The 18,543-nt window shown below is 39.3% G+C and overlaps 2 protein-coding genes across 6 annotated transcripts in view; one reads left to right on the forward strand and one right to left on the reverse strand.

The window, feature by feature from the left end:
- Nucleotides 1–8: 8 nt before the first annotated feature.
- On the forward strand, nt 9–12,204 carry mkrn2 (makorin, ring finger protein, 2). The gene is made up of 9 exons (XM_088636853.1): nt 9–151; nt 470–602; nt 1,756–1,884; nt 3,357–3,511; nt 4,673–4,992; nt 6,282–6,496; nt 7,679–7,789; nt 10,507–10,651; nt 11,568–12,204. Exons 2-9 carry the CDS (start codon nt 577–579, stop codon nt 11,718–11,720), a joined length of 1,254 nt encoding a protein of 417 aa, XP_088492979.1. The 5' UTR covers nt 9–151; nt 470–576; the 3' UTR covers nt 11,721–12,204.
- Nucleotides 12,205–14,065: 1,861 nt separating this feature from the next.
- The window catches only part of raf1b (Raf-1 proto-oncogene, serine/threonine kinase b), a 28,454-nt gene continuing 23,976 nt past the window's right edge, over nt 14,066–18,543 (reverse strand). For all 5 annotated transcript variants that reach the window (XM_088636845.1, XM_088636844.1, XM_088636843.1 and 2 more), the window contains 3 exons: nt 17,022–17,153; nt 15,545–15,679; nt 14,066–15,125 (listed from right to left, as the gene is read on the reverse strand). In XM_088636845.1, coding sequence (XP_088492971.1) covers nt 14,985–15,125; nt 15,545–15,679; nt 17,022–17,153 — 408 coding nt within the window. In that variant the 3' untranslated portion in view covers nt 14,066–14,984. The remainder of the gene's footprint in view (nt 15,126–15,544; nt 15,680–17,021; nt 17,154–18,543) is intronic.

Below are 18,543 nucleotides of genomic sequence, written 5' to 3' on the forward strand. Positions count from 1 at the left end.
GCGGACACACTGAAGCAAAACCGAGTGTCACGCAGTGACAAAGTAACAGATCGCACCTTAGAGATCAGAGAGCAGGTCCTTCCTACGGCTGTGTGATGTCACTTCATTGACGCGAGGAGTGGCTGCACGCAAACCTTTAATTACATAGCGGGTGTGTTTTTTTTTCTCTCTCTGTGGTTATAAGAGACGGTGAAATTGCATGGAGTGTGTTCGACACAAAACAGTGTTTTACCGGACCGTTTTAATTATGGCTTATTCTAACGAAGCGTCTGTAGATACGAGTGCAGTGGGGGTGACTGTAGTGTAATGCTGTAGTGTGCGTTAAATCGCGTTAGCAAAGTCCTGTGACGGGTACATAATTCCACTGTTAGGCCACTTTCATAAACGACAGTTGCTGTAGATTAAACATTTATTTTTCCATGACTATTATTTCCCACTTAAAAGTCAAACAGGCTGTTTTTTTTTTAAGATCGGAACCCTGGGTTGCAGTTCCTTGTTCCGGGGGGATGTAATTGAAGCGTGCACCCAAAGTATCTGGAGGAGGTACAATTCTGTAACCCTTATGGAAGACAGAACATGACTACTAAGCAAGTCACCTGCAGGTAAAAATTGCTGTTTTTCTTTGTTTTCGATATACATTTTACACGTCCATATTTAAAAAGAGTTTAGCTCTCATATTCTGAAAATGACATGTTTGAGAGCAGAGTTCTAAAGTGACGTTATGGCGTGTCGTTTACTTGACCATCAATAATTTAAGCACTGTAACGTTATACGTTTTCTAATGGAAAAGGAGAATCAAATCACTATCGTTGATAGTGGTTGACAGTGTCTTCATTATGATTTTTTTTTCATCCAATTTGATCAGGCAATCTAAAATGAGTAAGGAGACCTTCTGAAACAAGTACAATGAGTAGACACTATGGAAGAGTTACAGTGGCTTTTTGGGCTGTTTTATTGCCTGTTAAGTGTTGTTACCTTAACAATGTCAGAATTTGCTTTTAGATCTGTGAAATACTTAAGCTTTAAGCTCGAGGATCAGAAGCGAGGAGCTACTGTTGTTGTACACTACAGGTCCATTGAAATTGTTTTCAGACACTGCTGTGTTTGTCAGTGCTCTCCGTGACGTCGTTTGCAAACGATAATTTATTCTCAGCTGTTTTATCTGGTTAAATGAAGAATAGAAATAGAAATACACCTCTTCAAATCGTTTAACCTAGGTAATCAGTTCTAATTCTGTAAAGCATTAAAATCAAAGGTCAGACTTTCTCTGACCAGTTTTATCAACCGGTCGTTTTTTTTTACAAAAAAGTGGGTTTTTCTTATTGTGGGCAAAATGTTTTTTTTTTTAATGATCTTTTCTTCCAGTACTCTGCCAAGACGTGCACAATAGCGGTAGAAGTAACCCGATAACGACAACAATACATTAAGGGTTCTTCCTGGTCATCAGAGATCACACCATTAACGGTGGTGCATTTCAGAGTAGGATATAACCCCACTAAGAAAGTAATCCTGATTGAGAATAAAACACTTCCCGTGATCTGTAAATCGATGCTTTCTCCCAAAAAAATGGATGTAAATAATTAATGGTCTTGCGGAGGGAGATATTTTAAATGACATTTGTTCCCCAGAAATGTGCCATTTGTGTTCATGTGGGATGCATTATGTGGAATGCATGTGCTTTTATTAAAGCGTTCAAAAATCTAACTTTCCGCTCCTCGTACAGCTCATCATGACTGCTGTTTGTCTCCGTTGTAGGTATTTCTTGCATGGCGTTTGCCGCGAGGGGACCAGATGTATGTTTTCGCACGATTTGACTACAAGCAAACCCTCGACGATCTGCAAGTTTTACCAAAAAGGGCAGTGTGCATACGGAGATCGCTGCAGGTAGAAAGTTCTTGTCAGTAACCCTGTCAGTTTTTTTTTAACAAGCATTCGATCCCTTTAAAGTAATTCTGAAACACAAGAGGCCTACAGAATTCATTGACTTCGAATAACTGTCATTATAACTATGCCAATACGAGCAATAATATTCAGCGAGATGACAAATCTGACGAAAGGGAACGTGTGCTAAAATGACTCTTCACACCAGAGGGCGCTAGCAGCACTGAAATCCTCCAAGCGTTACACGCTATGAATTAATCGCGTACATTTAGGTCGACAATGGTGATGTTTTACTATTGGTGCTCACAGGACTATTCTGTGAGGTCCCGCCATCATGTGCCAAATGTCTTAGCGTTGCGGTGCATGTAGTGCAATATTCTAAGATGTCATACTTGTCTTGTCAAGGGGAACAGTTGTTTTTGTAGAGAGAAAAGCTTCCTATGGCAAGTGGTAAGCAGCTCCATTCAGCTTGTTTGAATCGATTAACTTTTTAATCATCCGCTAATGTAAATGTAGATTTAAGTTGACGACGATTATTTTTCTGCGTTTTTATCACAACCTTGAGTCATGTGTTTTTTAATTTGCAGTTTGCAGATAAATATTGTATTTGCTATTAAAATGTTGTCTTTCTAAAGATAATTTGTTAGTTTTTTTAATCTGTGATTTTTAATTTTTAAAAAAAGCTGTTGGTAGTTCATCCTGATTTTTTCTTTAGAGTTTTAAATGGTGATGCCAATCAATTTCTTTCGGAAGACAAGTCCATTTAATAAACATTTGCCTCCTATCATCTTGACCCCTTTATAGATTTCCAAAAATAGATAAAGAATTTTGGTAAGCAAGGCTTCAGAGTTTATTTAATTCCAGTATGATTTTTCAAATGATCCCTTCTCATATTATATTCCATAAAATTAGAAGATGAGTTGTTTTTAGCCCCACGACTAAAATATATAGGTTAAGAATCTTTAAAAGGCAGTGATACTGCTACTACCAACCATCAGTATAAGATCAATAGTGTGTGCCTTTCCTGTAATGCTAGCTTACACCGATGTGATATTATTCACATTTTCCGTTTTGAACACTCATTCCATCCTAAATTTATGTATGTTTTAGAACGTCGTCTGACAAACAGAAAAGAAATCGTGACGATCTTCGTTTTATTATCGTTTAGCGTTCAGTGTATTGTCACACAGTCCAAGAAAATATGAACAAAGAAATAGAATAGGCTGGCTTTAACTCACCCTGTTCGCTTGGTTGCTAGTAATTGAGAATTTGATCGATCCATCTCTTTGATGACCCTGTGGTGTCTACCTTAATACAGTGATGTGGCCAAGGATCTGGTTCCAAGTTATTGCAGTATTCTGTGTCAGGATGACTCCTGATGTTCATCTCGAACGCTCCCTAAGATAGTTTAACAGTGCTTTTAAAACCTTTCCAATGCAACACATTCTTCTTATTGCATGTTGTGTGTTTTGTAGGTATGATCATATTAAGACAGCTGCTGGAAGGGGGGCAGGTGCCCCCGGAGATCTCACCGAGAAGAGCTGCAGTGGTCTGGCTGCAGTTGCAGGAGCCATCCCCCCAGCAGGCTCTGGGAGACGTGGGAAAAGATCCTTAGTCTTGAGAGACAGAGGTAACGCATCTCTTGCAGGAGCTTTTGGCTTCAGAGCAGCCTGGACTGATCTGAGTGTGCGTGCACGCACATTTGTTTAAAGTTGTACTTTTGTTTCGTCATCCGACGGCCAGCCAGCCCCTCTTGTCTTGCAGAGTAATCTTTGAATTTTGGGAGAGGTGTTAAAGATACAGAGGGCCAGCAATTTTATCACACAAGTCTAGTGTCACACTTCTTCCCTAAACGGTGAGCCCGCCAGCTAGTTTTAACGAATTGTTCTGGTTTTGGTATATGTGAGTAACGTATTGCAGCTGGTGTGTTTATTTGTTTTCTATTTGGTGGCTGTTTAGACAGTCTCAAAGTGGTTTCACTCTGGAATTTAAGGTGGCTATAAAGGAGAAAAAATCGTTAAGCTTTTTTGGTCCCTTAACCTCCTTAGCAGTTTGTTGTAATTGACCCTTTTCTGGTAAGCAGTGGTATTCTCTGTTATGCACTGCAAACTGACGAATCAAAAAAATAATCCTGGTTCACCCCTGACCAAGACTGAATTATTATTACTACTCGATACCATTTTTTGTACTCTTAGGAGCATAAGCTACCCTGTCATATATATGGTAAATGTATATCAAGTTTAAGGCATTTTCTGCATTTGTTGAAATCTGTAGTTTTATCAGTTGTAAAAATGAGTTTGTTTCTAATTCCTGTAATGGTTTAATATCTGACACTAGGCATCATAACGTCATTTGAATCTGAAGCACTGTGCCTGAGACATACTGTAGTTTTCAGCTATTTTTAAAGTGGTCTGTTTGAAGATAAGGGTTCCTGTATGAATTAAAAAATATTTTTAGGTTTTCTTTTATTGCTACAATATGGATGGTTGATATACAACATGTGCGATGGTCCTCACGTCATTTTATGACCTCGGATTTCATTAAAAGAATGTATTTCTTAAATTCATTTCTTATGTTAGTGTTTTTCTCATTGTTAGGTGTTTAGCAGTGATATTTATGTCACATGTGTGTAAATGTCAAGGTAAACTAAATGACCTCTGAGTATATGGAATTTTGTGTAAGCTTTGATATTACTTGACACTCAAGTTTATCCCAGTCTATGTTCACTCACACACCCAAATAATGGGTTTTTATGAGGTCTTGTTAATCTGAAAGTGTGCGTTTCCTTCAGCTCTTTGCAGCACTTCAGAGGTAAGGATGCCACAGCACAGATCTGACGCCTCAGACAGCTCCAAGTTGGACTGCTGGGGTCACAGCGATGAGGCCGTCAACCCCAAACCTCATTCATATCTAGAGGCTATCCAAAGTGGGCTGGAGAGTTCAGCATCTGGGAGCTCGGTTACTGATTCACAACAGCTGTGCCCTTATGCAGCTGCTGGTCAGTGTCACTATGGCAACAGTTGCACGTATCTCCATGGTGATGTTTGTGACATATGTGGGCTTCAGGTGCTGCATCCCATGGACTCTGAACAGAGGAAAGCACATGAGAAGGTAAGGATGCACAACCAAGAGAGCCCCTGGCAATCTCAGATGGCTCCACTTTTGTAGTTTTCATCCAGTATTAAAACAGCCTGCCTTCAGTGATTGTCTTAATTCGGTATTGTTTAGGTTTGCCATTTCCAAATGCACAATCACAGATTAAATCTTGCAATTTGTGAATAGCATTACTCTAATGCTGCCTAGGGTCTGTCTGTTAAATGGATGTGATCATTTCATAAATATTTTGATTCCATTGTAACAAAAAAGAAAATGGTTATTAATCTGAAAACCACCCCTTTTTGTAAAGTAATTTTAGATTAATATTTACATGTATTAATAATTGATGCCCCATTTAATTATACAATATATTCTTTCCCATATATATATACCCTCTGTATAATGTTGCGGTTGTTGCTGACAGTTCTAAAGGAAATAACTGTCAAATGCAATTCAAAATAATTTATTTAGTTTTGCTACATTTTTTATTCATATCTGAGCAGTGTTGCAAATTAATTTACTTTGGTTTCTTGGTCAGTTCCTCCTGAGGGTGAATTTGCTTTACTAAAAGCCTGGAGCATAAAAAGGCACTAGTCTCTGCTCCTCGAAATGTGTGTTCTCTCTCCACAAGCTGTGGAAGTACCATGTTTGTGGCCAATCAAGAAATGAAAGGAACCCAGCAGAAGCCCCCAGAAATAGAATTTAAACAGAAAATTGCAAAACCATAATAGCTGCTATTCAAATTAATAACATTTATCGATTGTCTGTTGTTAAAACCTCTCCCTAACATTGGCAAAAATAAGCAGGTTGTGTAAGTGGCCCCTCGGGCTGCTGTTTGTGTCTCTGAGGGCTGTGTATATATGTACAGTTTGTAAAGGTTTATTCCATGCTGAAGAAAGAGGCACAATGTTTCGAATTAAAACGCAAGTAATTAAAACTATTGAACTCTACTGAAAACAAATTAAAAATTACTTCAAAGTTGAATACGGATTCTTCTTGTTATTTGTATAATTAGGTCATATATTAATTAACCTGGAATAAACCTTTACCTGTTCCTTTGCAGCGTAGTACCTTCTTGAACTTCTCTGTGTCCAGTTTGCCTGCTGCTGTTCCAGAGCAATGGGAGAGAAACCTGAAGAAGAGCGATGTGCAGATGCACATGATTAGGGCCCAGACAAAGTGCACGTTGGACCTAATCGGGACTTAGAAAAGCCCTGCTTCTTGCTATGACTTGAAAAAAAGCACACTAGGTAACTACGCCTACGTAAAGAGTATGTTTTCCACTTTTGTTTTTTTCCCCCCAGCTGTGCATGATGGCGTTTGAGGTGGATATGGAGCGGGCTTTTGCGGCTCAGTTCAGCCAGGACAAGGTGTGCAGTATCTGTATGGAGGTGGTGTACGAGAAGGCGGTGCCCTCGGAGAAACGCTTCGGGATCCTTTCCAGCTGCAATCACACCTACTGTCTGAGCTGCATCAGGCAGTGGCGCTGTGCCAAGCAGTTCGAGAACAAGATCATCAAGTGAGTGCAGAGCAACCTATCGTGTAACGCGGGTCAGGCCGGAGAATCCTGCGCTCTGCAGTGGTGGTCGAGGCCCCTGCATGTAGAGCTCCTCTTCAATGTGAGCACAGATTGATAGAAGCTGGGGGGTGGATTAGTTAGTCGAGTTAAATAACATTGCTCGATAGTCTCTCCCCGTTAGACAAACTCTAAAAATTGAATTGTAGACTCCGAATTAAACATCCAGCCATTTCTCCATTTTCTAATTCCCAATACAGGGTAGCAAATAACAGGTGCAAGGCAGGGTACATCCTGGGTGGGATGCCAGTCCATCACGGGGCACAAACAGACACACACCAGGGCCAGTTTTTCCAGAAGCTAGTTAACTTTATCTTTTACTTATCTTTGGAGTGTCGGAGGAAACCGGAGCACACAGAGGAGATGTACACGAGAAGGTGCAGTACGTACAAACACCACTCAGATGGCATCCCAGGTCCGAAATTGTACCCAGCCCCCTAACACTGTGACGCAGCAATGCTTACTACTGAACTACTGTGCCACCCCAGTTTTAAACATAGATAACAAAAAAGCATAGTACAAATGGTATTTTGCTATATAGTTTTGTTCAGAAATGGTCACAACTGATACAACAACGTGATAGGTAGAAAACCTTTTTGGTGAACACAGGATTGCTCAAACAAAGTGATATACGTCAGTTTTACATCCGTCTCAGAAATGATTAAAAAGCGGATGTCGCATCACAGGTTTTGTGAAACAGACATTGCTTCCCCCTTGCAATTCATGCACCCCCTTGCCATTTTGAATTAACCCTGAAAAATACAATTAAAGAGGACGGAGATTTCCTGTAAGATCATAAGATGGAGAAGGAAATTATATATATTCAGTGTATATATAATGAAGTAGTTCAAGTAGGTAGCTGTATCAGCATGCGTAGGCTGCCATAGAACAAGTAAGGGCTTAATTCATGCTGAAAAGAGAAGAAAAGATTATATAATAGTTGGGAAATGCAACTAGAACAGAGAGACTCCGAGAGCTATGATTTAGTTTTGTGAGCCTTCATCAATTCATATCTCATGGAACCGGTTCTGTCAAGAACAGTGGATTTGACTCTGAAGGATACAGTTTCTTTTCTTGTTCTGTACTGTTCACTGAAAGGCATTTTTCTTCCTGGTTTTGTGGCAGGTCATGCCCAGAATGCCGTGTGGTGTCGGAGTTTGTTATTCCTAGCTCGTACTGGGTGGAAGACCAGGATGAGAAGAACAGGCTTATTGAAGAGTTCAAAGCTGGAGTGAGGTCAGAGAAGTATCTTGCATTACTTGAAAGACAAAATTTCAATTTGGTTACATAACTTCATCGTGTTGCATTATGAAACATTTGACTGTCCTGTGCGTCGAAGTCATTTTTATTCTTTCTGTAGTGTCCAGTGAGCACCGTGTGGCCTTTGCAAACAGATCTGTTGCAGTTATAATTGATTTTAGCCTTCCACTATCCCATTATATGCTTTTGTTTTGAGCACTCCATAATCCATCACAGGTGCCACTTGAATTTTCAGCAAGGTGCTGGCTAAAGAAAAGAGCACCATCTAGTGGGAGAATTGCCACATCGGCACTGACCTACTTACAAAGTTTTGGATTTCAAACAATTTAAACATTTTTGATCTCTCTTGCAGATAATAGTGTAACATTCAGCATGCGTGCTCTCCACCAGATGGTTTAGTTAGTTTCAAAAGCCGTGACTGCAAAGAAAGTTTTAGATGTCGGTCAATTAAGAACAAATAACTTCTGTGTATTGGAAAATTGTGTTTGGAAGGAGAGTTATTTGTTGTTTCAGCACTCTTTTTTTTTTTTCTGTGTGCAATGTGTGATTCTCCTCCATTATTATAATCTGTGAAAAAACGTGGAAATTCAGGATTTGATGATGGCGTGTTTAAAGGCATGTATTGGTCATGGAAATATTGCGCGGTATTCTAAGGTGTGCTGAAGGTTAACGTTTCCATTAACCTTGCCTAAACAGAAATAGAAATACAAAGGTCAGTGTGGAGATCTTGGCAGCGCTTCTCCAGTTTAGATGTCAGCCACACTTTTTTTTTTGTAGCTCCTGCTTGGAAGATACTTGGTTTTGTTGACACAGAGGGGAAAATCCCTTTTCATCTTAAAATGAAGCACGCCGGCTCGATCTGAGCTGTACACTACAAAAATGTTTTGATATTTAAGATTGTTTCCTTAGTACAAGGAATGACATCTGAAAGGAATTTGCACCTATGGAATGAATTTTTGCATGTGCCAGAGTGTGATATAAGAATAGATTTCCATGGTTGTTTGTTTTCCATTCTGTCTGATGTGTGTTTTCAGCTGTGTGAGGTTTAGCAAGGGAGCAAACCTTTCGTAAAAGTTGTTGCTAAAAGCTTGTGTTTAACTGGAAATACCTTGTTTTGTCCGTCACATACACGTAAAGCTTTTTGTTTAATGACATAAGTATCCTGCTGGTATTATATGAAAAACAGATGAGTTTTTAATAGCAAGCAAGTTCTATTTATAGGGCTGAAGCAAATCTAGTTTATGGCTTGTATCAAAGATGAAGTGAAGCCAATTTTATTTCTAGAGTTATAACCATTCACAGTCAGATCTGTACTGCATGTAGTCAAGGTGCTCTTGAAAACCTAGCAGTATTATAAGCTGTAGTCAGCATTTAACATCTTCTCAATATACCTGCTAAAACAGATTTGAATGTAGACAATATGACTCTTTGATTTGTTCATATTGTATTCAGTAATCTGACTGTCCATAACATCCCTGAATTTACCGTTACTAAAGAAACATTTGAAATTCAAAATGGAAGTTCTGCTGTAGAATAGATTTAACAAATGCATTAATTCAGTTTGTTCATTTCTAAAAGCTAAATCTTTGAGAGCTTGGACGGGTTTAAAATATTTCCATATGAATGATTCCGGCTGAGAAAAGTTGATCAAACGTAACTTTGTTTCAGTTTAAGTACAGCTGATTCACAAAGGGAAGCTTGTGATTTGACAAATCTACAGTCATTGTAATGTAGCCAAATTTTGTAAGAATGTGTGCTTTGTTACGTGAATTATAATTTGAAAAGTTATTTTACAGGAATGGTATGACAGTTCTACAAGCCTGTGAGGTGTTGTAAGGGTTAAGATGAATTGTTTGCAACAAAACTTTTCAGCTTGTTAAACCCTGCAGCGCTGTCTCCTTCATCTGTCACACTGACCTCATTTGTTTTTGTTTCATAGCCAAAGTTTTTTTTTTTTATTTTCATTGTGCACTCCTGCATATCAGGATTTTTGTCTGAGAAAACAAAGGTATTGTGCTGGGTCAAACAGGAGTAGTATTAATTGCAGCATCAAATAATTTTCAAAACGGGTTTAGAAGCTTCCAATGAGTGTGTTAAAGGCCTGTTTGTTTATTTTTGCAGACTTCTATCTTGCCTAACTCGAGAATTAGTGTGAATTGTGTTGGAAATCGAAATGTCTAAGGAAGTAGTAAAGAATTGCAAAAATGAGTCATTGCATGTCATGTTCAATTTGTGGTGTATTAAAGCTGTTTAGCTTAAACATTTGTCTGCGTATTACTGACTTTAGTTCCTCAATCACGTCAATCTAATGGAAGCCAGAACTGAATGTATAGTTTTGGGAAAGGAATAAAACCGAACACTCGACGAGAAAGATTAGTCATTTTTCATTTTAGTGATGCTAACTCCTTGATTCTGAAAATGTTTCGTCAGATGTAAAACGTGTACAATGTTGTATATGAGGCCCTGCATCTCAGCTTCCTTTGTTTGCTAATGCACTTTTTGTTTTACTCTTGGAAATGAGTGAAATGAAGGCATGAGCCTTTCCAGACATCATCTCGAACTTGTCTTAGATGCAGACGGAAACCAAAATAATGGCCGTGCTGCCGAAAGTTGGAAGCCCTATCAGTTAGCAGGCAATGCGTCGTCACCAATGTCTTCCATTTTAACATCACTTTGCCCTCCATCTCTTTCAGCAAAAAGCCTTGTAAATACTTTGAGCAGGGAAGAGGGACTTGTCCATTTGGTGGGAAGTGCCTTTACATGCACGCATACCCGGATGGCACACGTGCTGAGCCTGACAAGCCCCGCAAGCAGCTGAGCTCCGAGGGCAACGTTCGGGTAAGATCGCCCTCGCCTCCCCCACTTCTGTACGCGCCATGTTCCTCGTTTCGCGGATCAGTTTCTTGAGCTTGTCGATGTACAGTAGGACATTCCCTTAAACCCTGGAGTGCTTGTCTCAGAAACCAGAGAAGGGTCGAGAGCAGCGATATCTTTTCTATAATGAGATGACCACAGTTGTATACAGTATTCTAAAATAGGCCTTACTATTGCGTTATGCAATTTTAACATTGATTTTAATTCTATATTTTAATTGATTCCCTACATTATCTAGAAGGTGTAATTCATGTCAGCATAAACTCCCAAGTCTTTTTCCATAAGTAACTGTTCTAAGAGAAGCACTGGTCCTAGTACAGACCCTTGTGGTACTCCACTAATTACACCGCCCCAGGTTGAGAATTCCCCCCTTATCCAAACACCTTCGAATGCTTACTGCCTGTATAAGGAACATCACCAAAATCGAAGTACACTGTATCATATTGTCTGTGTGTATCCATTTAATGTTGCTTCTTCAAAGCACTCTTAACAAGTTGGTTAGTCAAGACCTACCTTATCTAAATCCATGCTGGCTATTTTTTCAAGTGTATGATTTACATATAGGTGATCCTATGTTTTTTTTTTTTTTATCTGAAGTTAATTTGCAAAATTAGGGATAACTAAGGTCTCACTTCCATCTCCAACACAAACACAGAATCCAAAAGCAATTCGTTATACTTTCATATTAGCTAATGGATCCTTTAATGTGGATAGAAGGATGCCACCGTGTAGGTCATATCTGGGCATGTGAAGTTAGCTTGAAAGCAGTTTTGTTAGGGCGGGTGCGTGCACTCATTTCAGTTTCACCGTCTTTCCGAAATGCTCAAGACCCGTGCGCGTCCGGCTGTGTCAGACCCCCTTCTCCTCTGCTGCCCCGCAGTTTCTCAACGCCGTGCGGCTGTGGGATTTCATCGAGGAGCGGGAGCAGCGGGGGGCGAGGCAGCCCGACGACGAGGCGGTGGCGGAGCTGGGGGAGCTCTTCCTCCAGCTGTCTGGGGCCGACGGGGAGAGCGGCGCCCCCGCCTCGCAGTGAGGGCCGGCCCGGCTCCACTCCCAACAGCCCCGGCGCTCTGCTCAGTGGACTGGAGGAGGGAGCTCCCCGGCTAACAGCTGTCAGACCCGTCTTCGTGTTTTTTCCCCCCCCGCTGTGGTGGTTTACTTCAGGCCACAACAACATATCAAAATTCGGCCTCAACTTGGGGGCAATAAAATGTATTCTCCTGGGAGCCAGCAGGTGGCTGGGAGTTATCGTGTACGGTATTTTTTTAAGTCTGGTGCTTCATGGTGAAAGGAAACCGGTAACATTTTCAGAAACTTTGCAAGTAAAAATCTGCTATATTTTCTTGAGATGCTTAATACTATTTGCCAGATTTAAATAATTTATAACGAACCTAACAGAACCTCAGTGTTCTGTGTTGGAGCAGTGGAAGCAGCACAATGGGGTAATTTCGTATGTACAGTAGCAATTTAAAAATGTAAATGGGTGGCTTGTAGAAATAAAATTTACTGCACAGAAATCACTTTTTTTTTTAAAGTGGCGGCCAACTTGTATGCATTGATCACAATAATTAAGGGTTGATTACTGCTTCCAGATTGTCCTCCATGTGAACTGTAAATTGACTGAGTTCATTATAAAACAGTTAAGAATTGTCTTTAATGTAGAAACAGTCCTGTAGGAGTAAGAATTTTTCTCCCACATCACTCTAGATTGTTATATAAGCACAGGGGAACAATTTGTTTTATAGCAACATGAGTCTCTCTTTGCTTAGAGCAAATATAGTATGTGAATTTGTATGTTAGGCATACTATCATTTGGCTTTTAAAGTTTGTTTAGAGCCTACTATAGAAATGCCAGTCTTGCAAAGTTTACTCATTTGACTTCACCACCAAACACAGGCAATTATTAAATAAGGTAGGGTCAGCTTGACAGGGTGAAGAAGTACTGAAACACACCTTCAATCCTGGATCTGTTTTAGTTATTAGGATTCCTGCATGCTCCTGGGCCTGCAGTCTGGAAACCATGTCCTCAATCGCAGAACAGATGAATACCACCTGGAATATCTCAGCAGAATGAAAATTCCAGTCTGTCATTGGAGCAGGGTCTCGTTATTTCAGGATATGGGTTATAGCTTGTGTGAAATGGTTTCTGCATTATCAAAGAAGTTGCACAGTCATCTTTCACCCCCAGCAGAACAACCCAACCTCCAAGCATAAGATGCTGGCCCACCAACTAACAAGAGGGAGGTTCAAAGGAGAACTAGTGACATTACAAAAGGCGGTGGGGAATTTAATATCTTGCAGAAATATTTCTTGGCTTAAGTACCCTGGGACTGGTCACTAGAAACATAAGGAAAAGGAAAGTCTGATCGAGGAAAAGGAGGCTCTCAGCTTGATTGGAAGGGGCTTTTTCAAGATCTGTTCAATACTGAATCCACTGCTAACAATTGGATATTCAATATTCCTAATAAAAAACCATCCTGACTTAAATCACGGAATAATGTGCATTGAAGCTGCAGTAGGTGCCTTGACAGAAAATGGAAAGAGAATGAACAGATTTAATGAGGTATATCAGCAAATGGTACTTGGCTTTAATATTGAGGATAACAAAATTCTCCAACAGCAATCGATCCATGCCATCGATTCAGATTCCTGATGAGCATGGGCATAGAAGCTATAATCAGTTTAATCGGGTTATACATTTACATTTCATCCTGGTGTCAGCTTCCTGGCTCTCAAAGACAATTACCTCTTCTCAGCTACCAAAAGAAGCATTTCAAAGCTATGGTAAAAGATGAAGAAATACAACTATGATCTCAGCGAATTATGAATTATGGCTTTTTCCCCCAACCAGATGAAAGAAGAACATCTGGAAAAGGAGTCTGCCCCTTTTCCACCATGAAGTGTTAGAACAATGTAGCAGAAAGGGGCATTGAAGATGGCTCACCATTACCAGATTAGGCACTACGAGACCCATTGTCCTCCCAGGACAGCAAATGTTCAACTTTATTGAAATTGAAGACCCCGTAATTGCCTTATTGGTCACCTCAGTTTTATACATGACAATGATGTCTTGAATGCAAGGGATAGGTAAAGAATGTATGAGTAACCACCTATGAAAAGATGTCATTTTTGTGGAATCGGGGAGAGCTGTGTGTTCAGAAGACTCCAGCTGTGAGCATAAAGACCGAGCTCTCGCTGATTAATCGCCCACTACCCTTGGCTGCACACCTTAGGGTTTCACAGTCCCACTCACAGTTGGCTAGTGATGTCATCCCAACGCGAACCTGGAATTATTGAACTCAACTTGCTCTTAGGTGAACACCTACTGTATACTGGTTGAGGTATAAGACATTTTGTCATCATAGTAACACACACAAAAACTATTTAACTTAATTTTATTAAAATACACTGGATAAACAATATTCTTGTTTACAATAAAAAGTTTATCCTCTTTAAGAAGCAACAGAAGACCGAAAACAAATTAAAATCCCAAATCATTTGAAGACACTAAAAACAGTCATATCATATCCTCTCACAGTTTTCCCATGACAGTGTACCCCTAGACAGACAGCACTGAGTATGACTTTAAACAGCTCTAGAAGCAAAATCATTAAAAATACAATTTTGAGCCAACGCCATAAAATATTCATTTTGTTTATAACGAGGGGCCAGGAAAATACAGTAACCGTTTCCCTAATTTTACCTATGTAGTAAAGATCATACCATAAAACAGGTCAGAAAGTATTTTAGTAAATTGGGAAATGCAGCATGTTATGCTAGTTCTCATATAAGAGAGTGCTAAAAATACAACTCGTCCACTGAAGGGATTTTATGTACTGTTTCATCAAGTCTATGCACAATCTAATTCAAGTGGGAAAAAGCACTAAAATAAGTTAATGATCCCTGGAACATCTATGTCAACAAAAAAGCTTATTAAAATCCAACTGAAGGGGGTGGGGGGGTCAATTCTAAATCCTTCAGCACAATTATGAAACAGACTTAGAGAGTTTTGAGTTTTTCTTCTTTCCACTGCTTGAAACTCTTCGCTAGCCGTCTTCACCTTGTAGTCTGGCTATCCATATGTAAGTGATGTAAACTTGGGGAGAACAAAAAGCTGTATTTCCTTCATAGTAATCCACAGCCCCTTCATTCCTACAGTTCTCATCATTGGCTCTGAATTGCTGTCCATGGGTACGATGAATATATACGTATGTGTTTGTAAACACACACTATGCATTGCACTGGGTTTTTTTTTTCAGCTTAATGTATTTGGCTTGGGCTGGAGAAGAAGGTTGTGCTAGAAAACCGGCAGCTTCATGGAGGTCAAAGTGCATGAGTTAATGTCCTCTGTGTGCGAAGCTCGATGAAGGGATGGTTCGGAGGCACTGCGGTTGATTTTGGGGAGCGAGTGCTGCAGCAGCTCTATAGATGACAAAATCTGAAATACAGAACACAGGATGCCCTGTCTTAGGTCTCTTGGTTTCAGTCGACATGGGATCATAGCGAATAAGGTCAGCACCTTCCTCAATACTAAAAAATCTCAAATTAAAAAAAGTTCATTGGGCTAGATAGTAACAGATTTTATATGTCACAAATGTTATGTCCACATACTAGCTTGAACAGCAGGTAAATGCTAAACATTTAGAATTTTTGCTTAAAGAACTATATTGGATCCATTGCCTGTTAAAGACATTATGTAATATTTGTTTAAAATGAAGTACAGCTGTACAAAATGTTGCTCTGCTATGTTAAAATTACTAACGGAACTTTAGCAAGTGATATTTCTCGATAATGTTTTAAACTACAATCCTGCACTGACGGTAGGTTTTTTTTGTCTCCCCCCTTAAATCACCCTACCTGAGGGAAGAGAGGCCTTTCATCTTTTGACTTTTTGATGCAGTCTGCTACAAGCCTCTTCATGGCTTTAGGACAGCTTTTGTACAGCTTGCTGAGATCTGGAGATAAATACCCTCTCCCAACCATGTAAATGATCTAGGAGCAAACAAAGTCAAGAGTCAAGAGTTTTGAAAAGCAAGTAGAAAAAGTCTACTTGGCTTACTGTGTACGTGTCAATAAAGTAAATATATGGCAGTAGCCTTTTTAGGAAAAAAAAAGACCTCTTGAGATCAGAAGAAACATGAACCTGAATTTGAAGACAGCAATGCCCTGGCACCATTCCATCATTCGAGATGACGACAGCAGAAAGGAATGGGCCTTGAGCCAGATATTTATAAAAATAATGTGTAAAGAGACCATAGGAATGCCAGCACAACAAACAAAAGATTGAGGCCCCAATGAGCTTCATCCTGTGGTCACAAGAGACAGTGTTTTTATTTCCCTAGCCTAAATTTAGTTCTGTGGCTCCAGGGTGACCACTTTAGTCATGTTGTGGGCCAACAGCCAGCGAGAGGATTCTTCTTCTTACTGGCGATGCTCTTGTAAACAATGTTACAGACAATCCAACAGCTGCACTCTGATGATTGTGGGTGTTCATGCGCGTCAAACGACAAGGCAACCTAAAAATTTTGCAATCTATCTCTTCAAAAAATATTTGACATTAAAAAAAAAGCCTGGTTCTTTCTGGAAGCCAAGCAGGTTACTCGGCAAGGAGCCAAAAATGCGTCCCCCAGTATGAGGAGCGTGTCCGGATAATTTCATACATTTCTCTTTTACTCTTCAGGACCAAAACTGTTTTTACGTGTAACATGCCATTGGTTTAAATCTTAATAACCCAAGATGCTGCTGTTCTTAGTTTAAAAGAAACTAAGAACAACAGAGAAGTATTTGTTTTAATTAAAAAGGCTGTGATGCTTAAGTTTTTCAGACTTGTGATATTTGCTTTACAGCTTAAGTAACCTCAAGCTTGAAAGAGAAAACGTACCAAAATGTCCCAGTGCGAACACAGATAGGCGTTACATTCCACAAGGCTTTGGCGTGTGAGAGTTACATTCATGCTGGTGAACTATATGGTGTGTTCAGGGGCACACACAGACTAATCCACCTGTTCACGTTCGCTGTCCTGGTTCATGGAAACATTACAAATTTAGCCCTTAAAATGTATCCATCAGTTAATCTAGGAGATTCTTCTGTCCTCACACTCCTTTTGTAGCTCCGCAGCCTTGCAGCAGTTTCACCTTCAGGTCTACTGAGAAGGCTTAATATTTGAATTTGAATGCAAATCCCTTTGTATTTCCTAAGGATGGCATTTCCATAAAAAGCTATAAACAAGACATTACCCCAGCAAGATTAAAAGTGCCCTTGTTAAACGTTACAAACAAAACTTTGGATGCAACCCATTAGCAACTTGTTTTACATTTCTCAGTAGATGATTTACCTGATCTCGACTGGCTATATGCGAGTAAGGCAGTTCTCCTGTCATTAACTCGAAGAGAACAATCCCATAGGAGTACACATCAGATTGGAAACTGTAAGGGTTGTTGTCCTGCATCCGAATGACTTCAGGAGCCTGGTAATAAAAAGGCAAACAGAATGCTTAAGAAAGCATAAACCACAGTTTGTAGGGCAATGAGCTGTTGTACAAAACAGAAAAGCTTACACTGGTTGTTCATTTGACAAGTTTAAAACATTTAATTATATTAAGAAATCTTTTACTCATCTGAGATTAAGGTATGGTTAAACTGGTATTCCATTTTTAGGTTTGTATATAGTCTGTTCTCAGAAAAGATAATTTTTTATCATTTCTCTAGCTTTTTAAATATGGGGTAAGATATTTTAAGGATGGAAAAATAATGCTTTTGCTATTACGTCACTGAAATCCACTTAGCCTTGTGAATGATACCTATACTAAATCACTATTTAAATCTACCTTTATTTGGGGAGGTTAAAGGTTAAATTAGCCTTTATTTGGGGAGCTATTAAGCTTTTATGATCAAATAATTTCAAACATTTTTGAATAGGGCTCTCTCACTCAATCTGAAAAACTGAATCAAGAGACTCACCTGCAACAGTAGAAGACACTAGTGTTGACTAGGTGAGCTGAGAAAACACGTTCGTAAGAACAAAGATTTTTTTCTCAGATTTTTCTAAGATGGAGGTGTTTCATACCATTATTTTTGGTACAAAAAAACTTAGCCCCCTTTATCTGCACATCAGGTAACCATCTTTGTTATCTTCCTCAGAATTCAGTTCTTTAGCCATTAAGTCTTTCTCTAGGAGGCTTAGTTGACATTGGTTGTGATGAAGTACAAAAACCTGCCTTCTATGAAATCTCAACTGATATCAGCCAGTATGTTTCAATCTCAAGCTAGAGAATGGAATTTCAAATAAAAAGGTGAGAAAAAATAAAATACTGTATGGGGAAAAACTCCCATACAGTACAAATGTTTTCTGTGGGAGTTTCACCTCTGTTGTTTAAAATACTGCTAAGGAATGGAGCAAATCTGATTTGAAGTACTGCTGAACTCATTCTTCCCTTTTCTGCATGGCTTGAGAAACCTATAAACGATAAGATCACAACATCTCTTTCCTGCTACGTCTTTTCCAAAATAAAAGCCACTTCTCTGTCATGTTTATTTTAGAAAATTACATGGAAAATAGAGCTGGAATGTGAACAAACGTTACACAGGGTTCATTTATATAACCCCCTCTCTTTGTAGCGAAAGCTGTCCTTTTAAATGGTTGGTACTACAAATGGAAAAATACAATGCAGTATTTCTTATGTACTGCTAATATTATAGTGGTGATAATGCAAAGGATATCATCTAGTTTATGACTCTTCCTCTGCCAAATCCACACAAACTAGTGTTATTAGCTTTAAACCTATTCTACATTTATATTACTTGTTAAGACAATTCATAAATGACATAATCCTTAACCAGAATTGTTTACTGAGAAAG

The sequence above is a fragment of the Lepisosteus platostomus genome, chromosome 6 (assembly GCF_059453375.1).
Source record: "Lepisosteus platostomus isolate fLepPlt1 chromosome 6, fLepPlt1.hap1, whole genome shotgun sequence".
Classification (NCBI taxonomy): domain Eukaryota; kingdom Metazoa; phylum Chordata; class Actinopteri; order Semionotiformes; family Lepisosteidae; genus Lepisosteus; species Lepisosteus platostomus.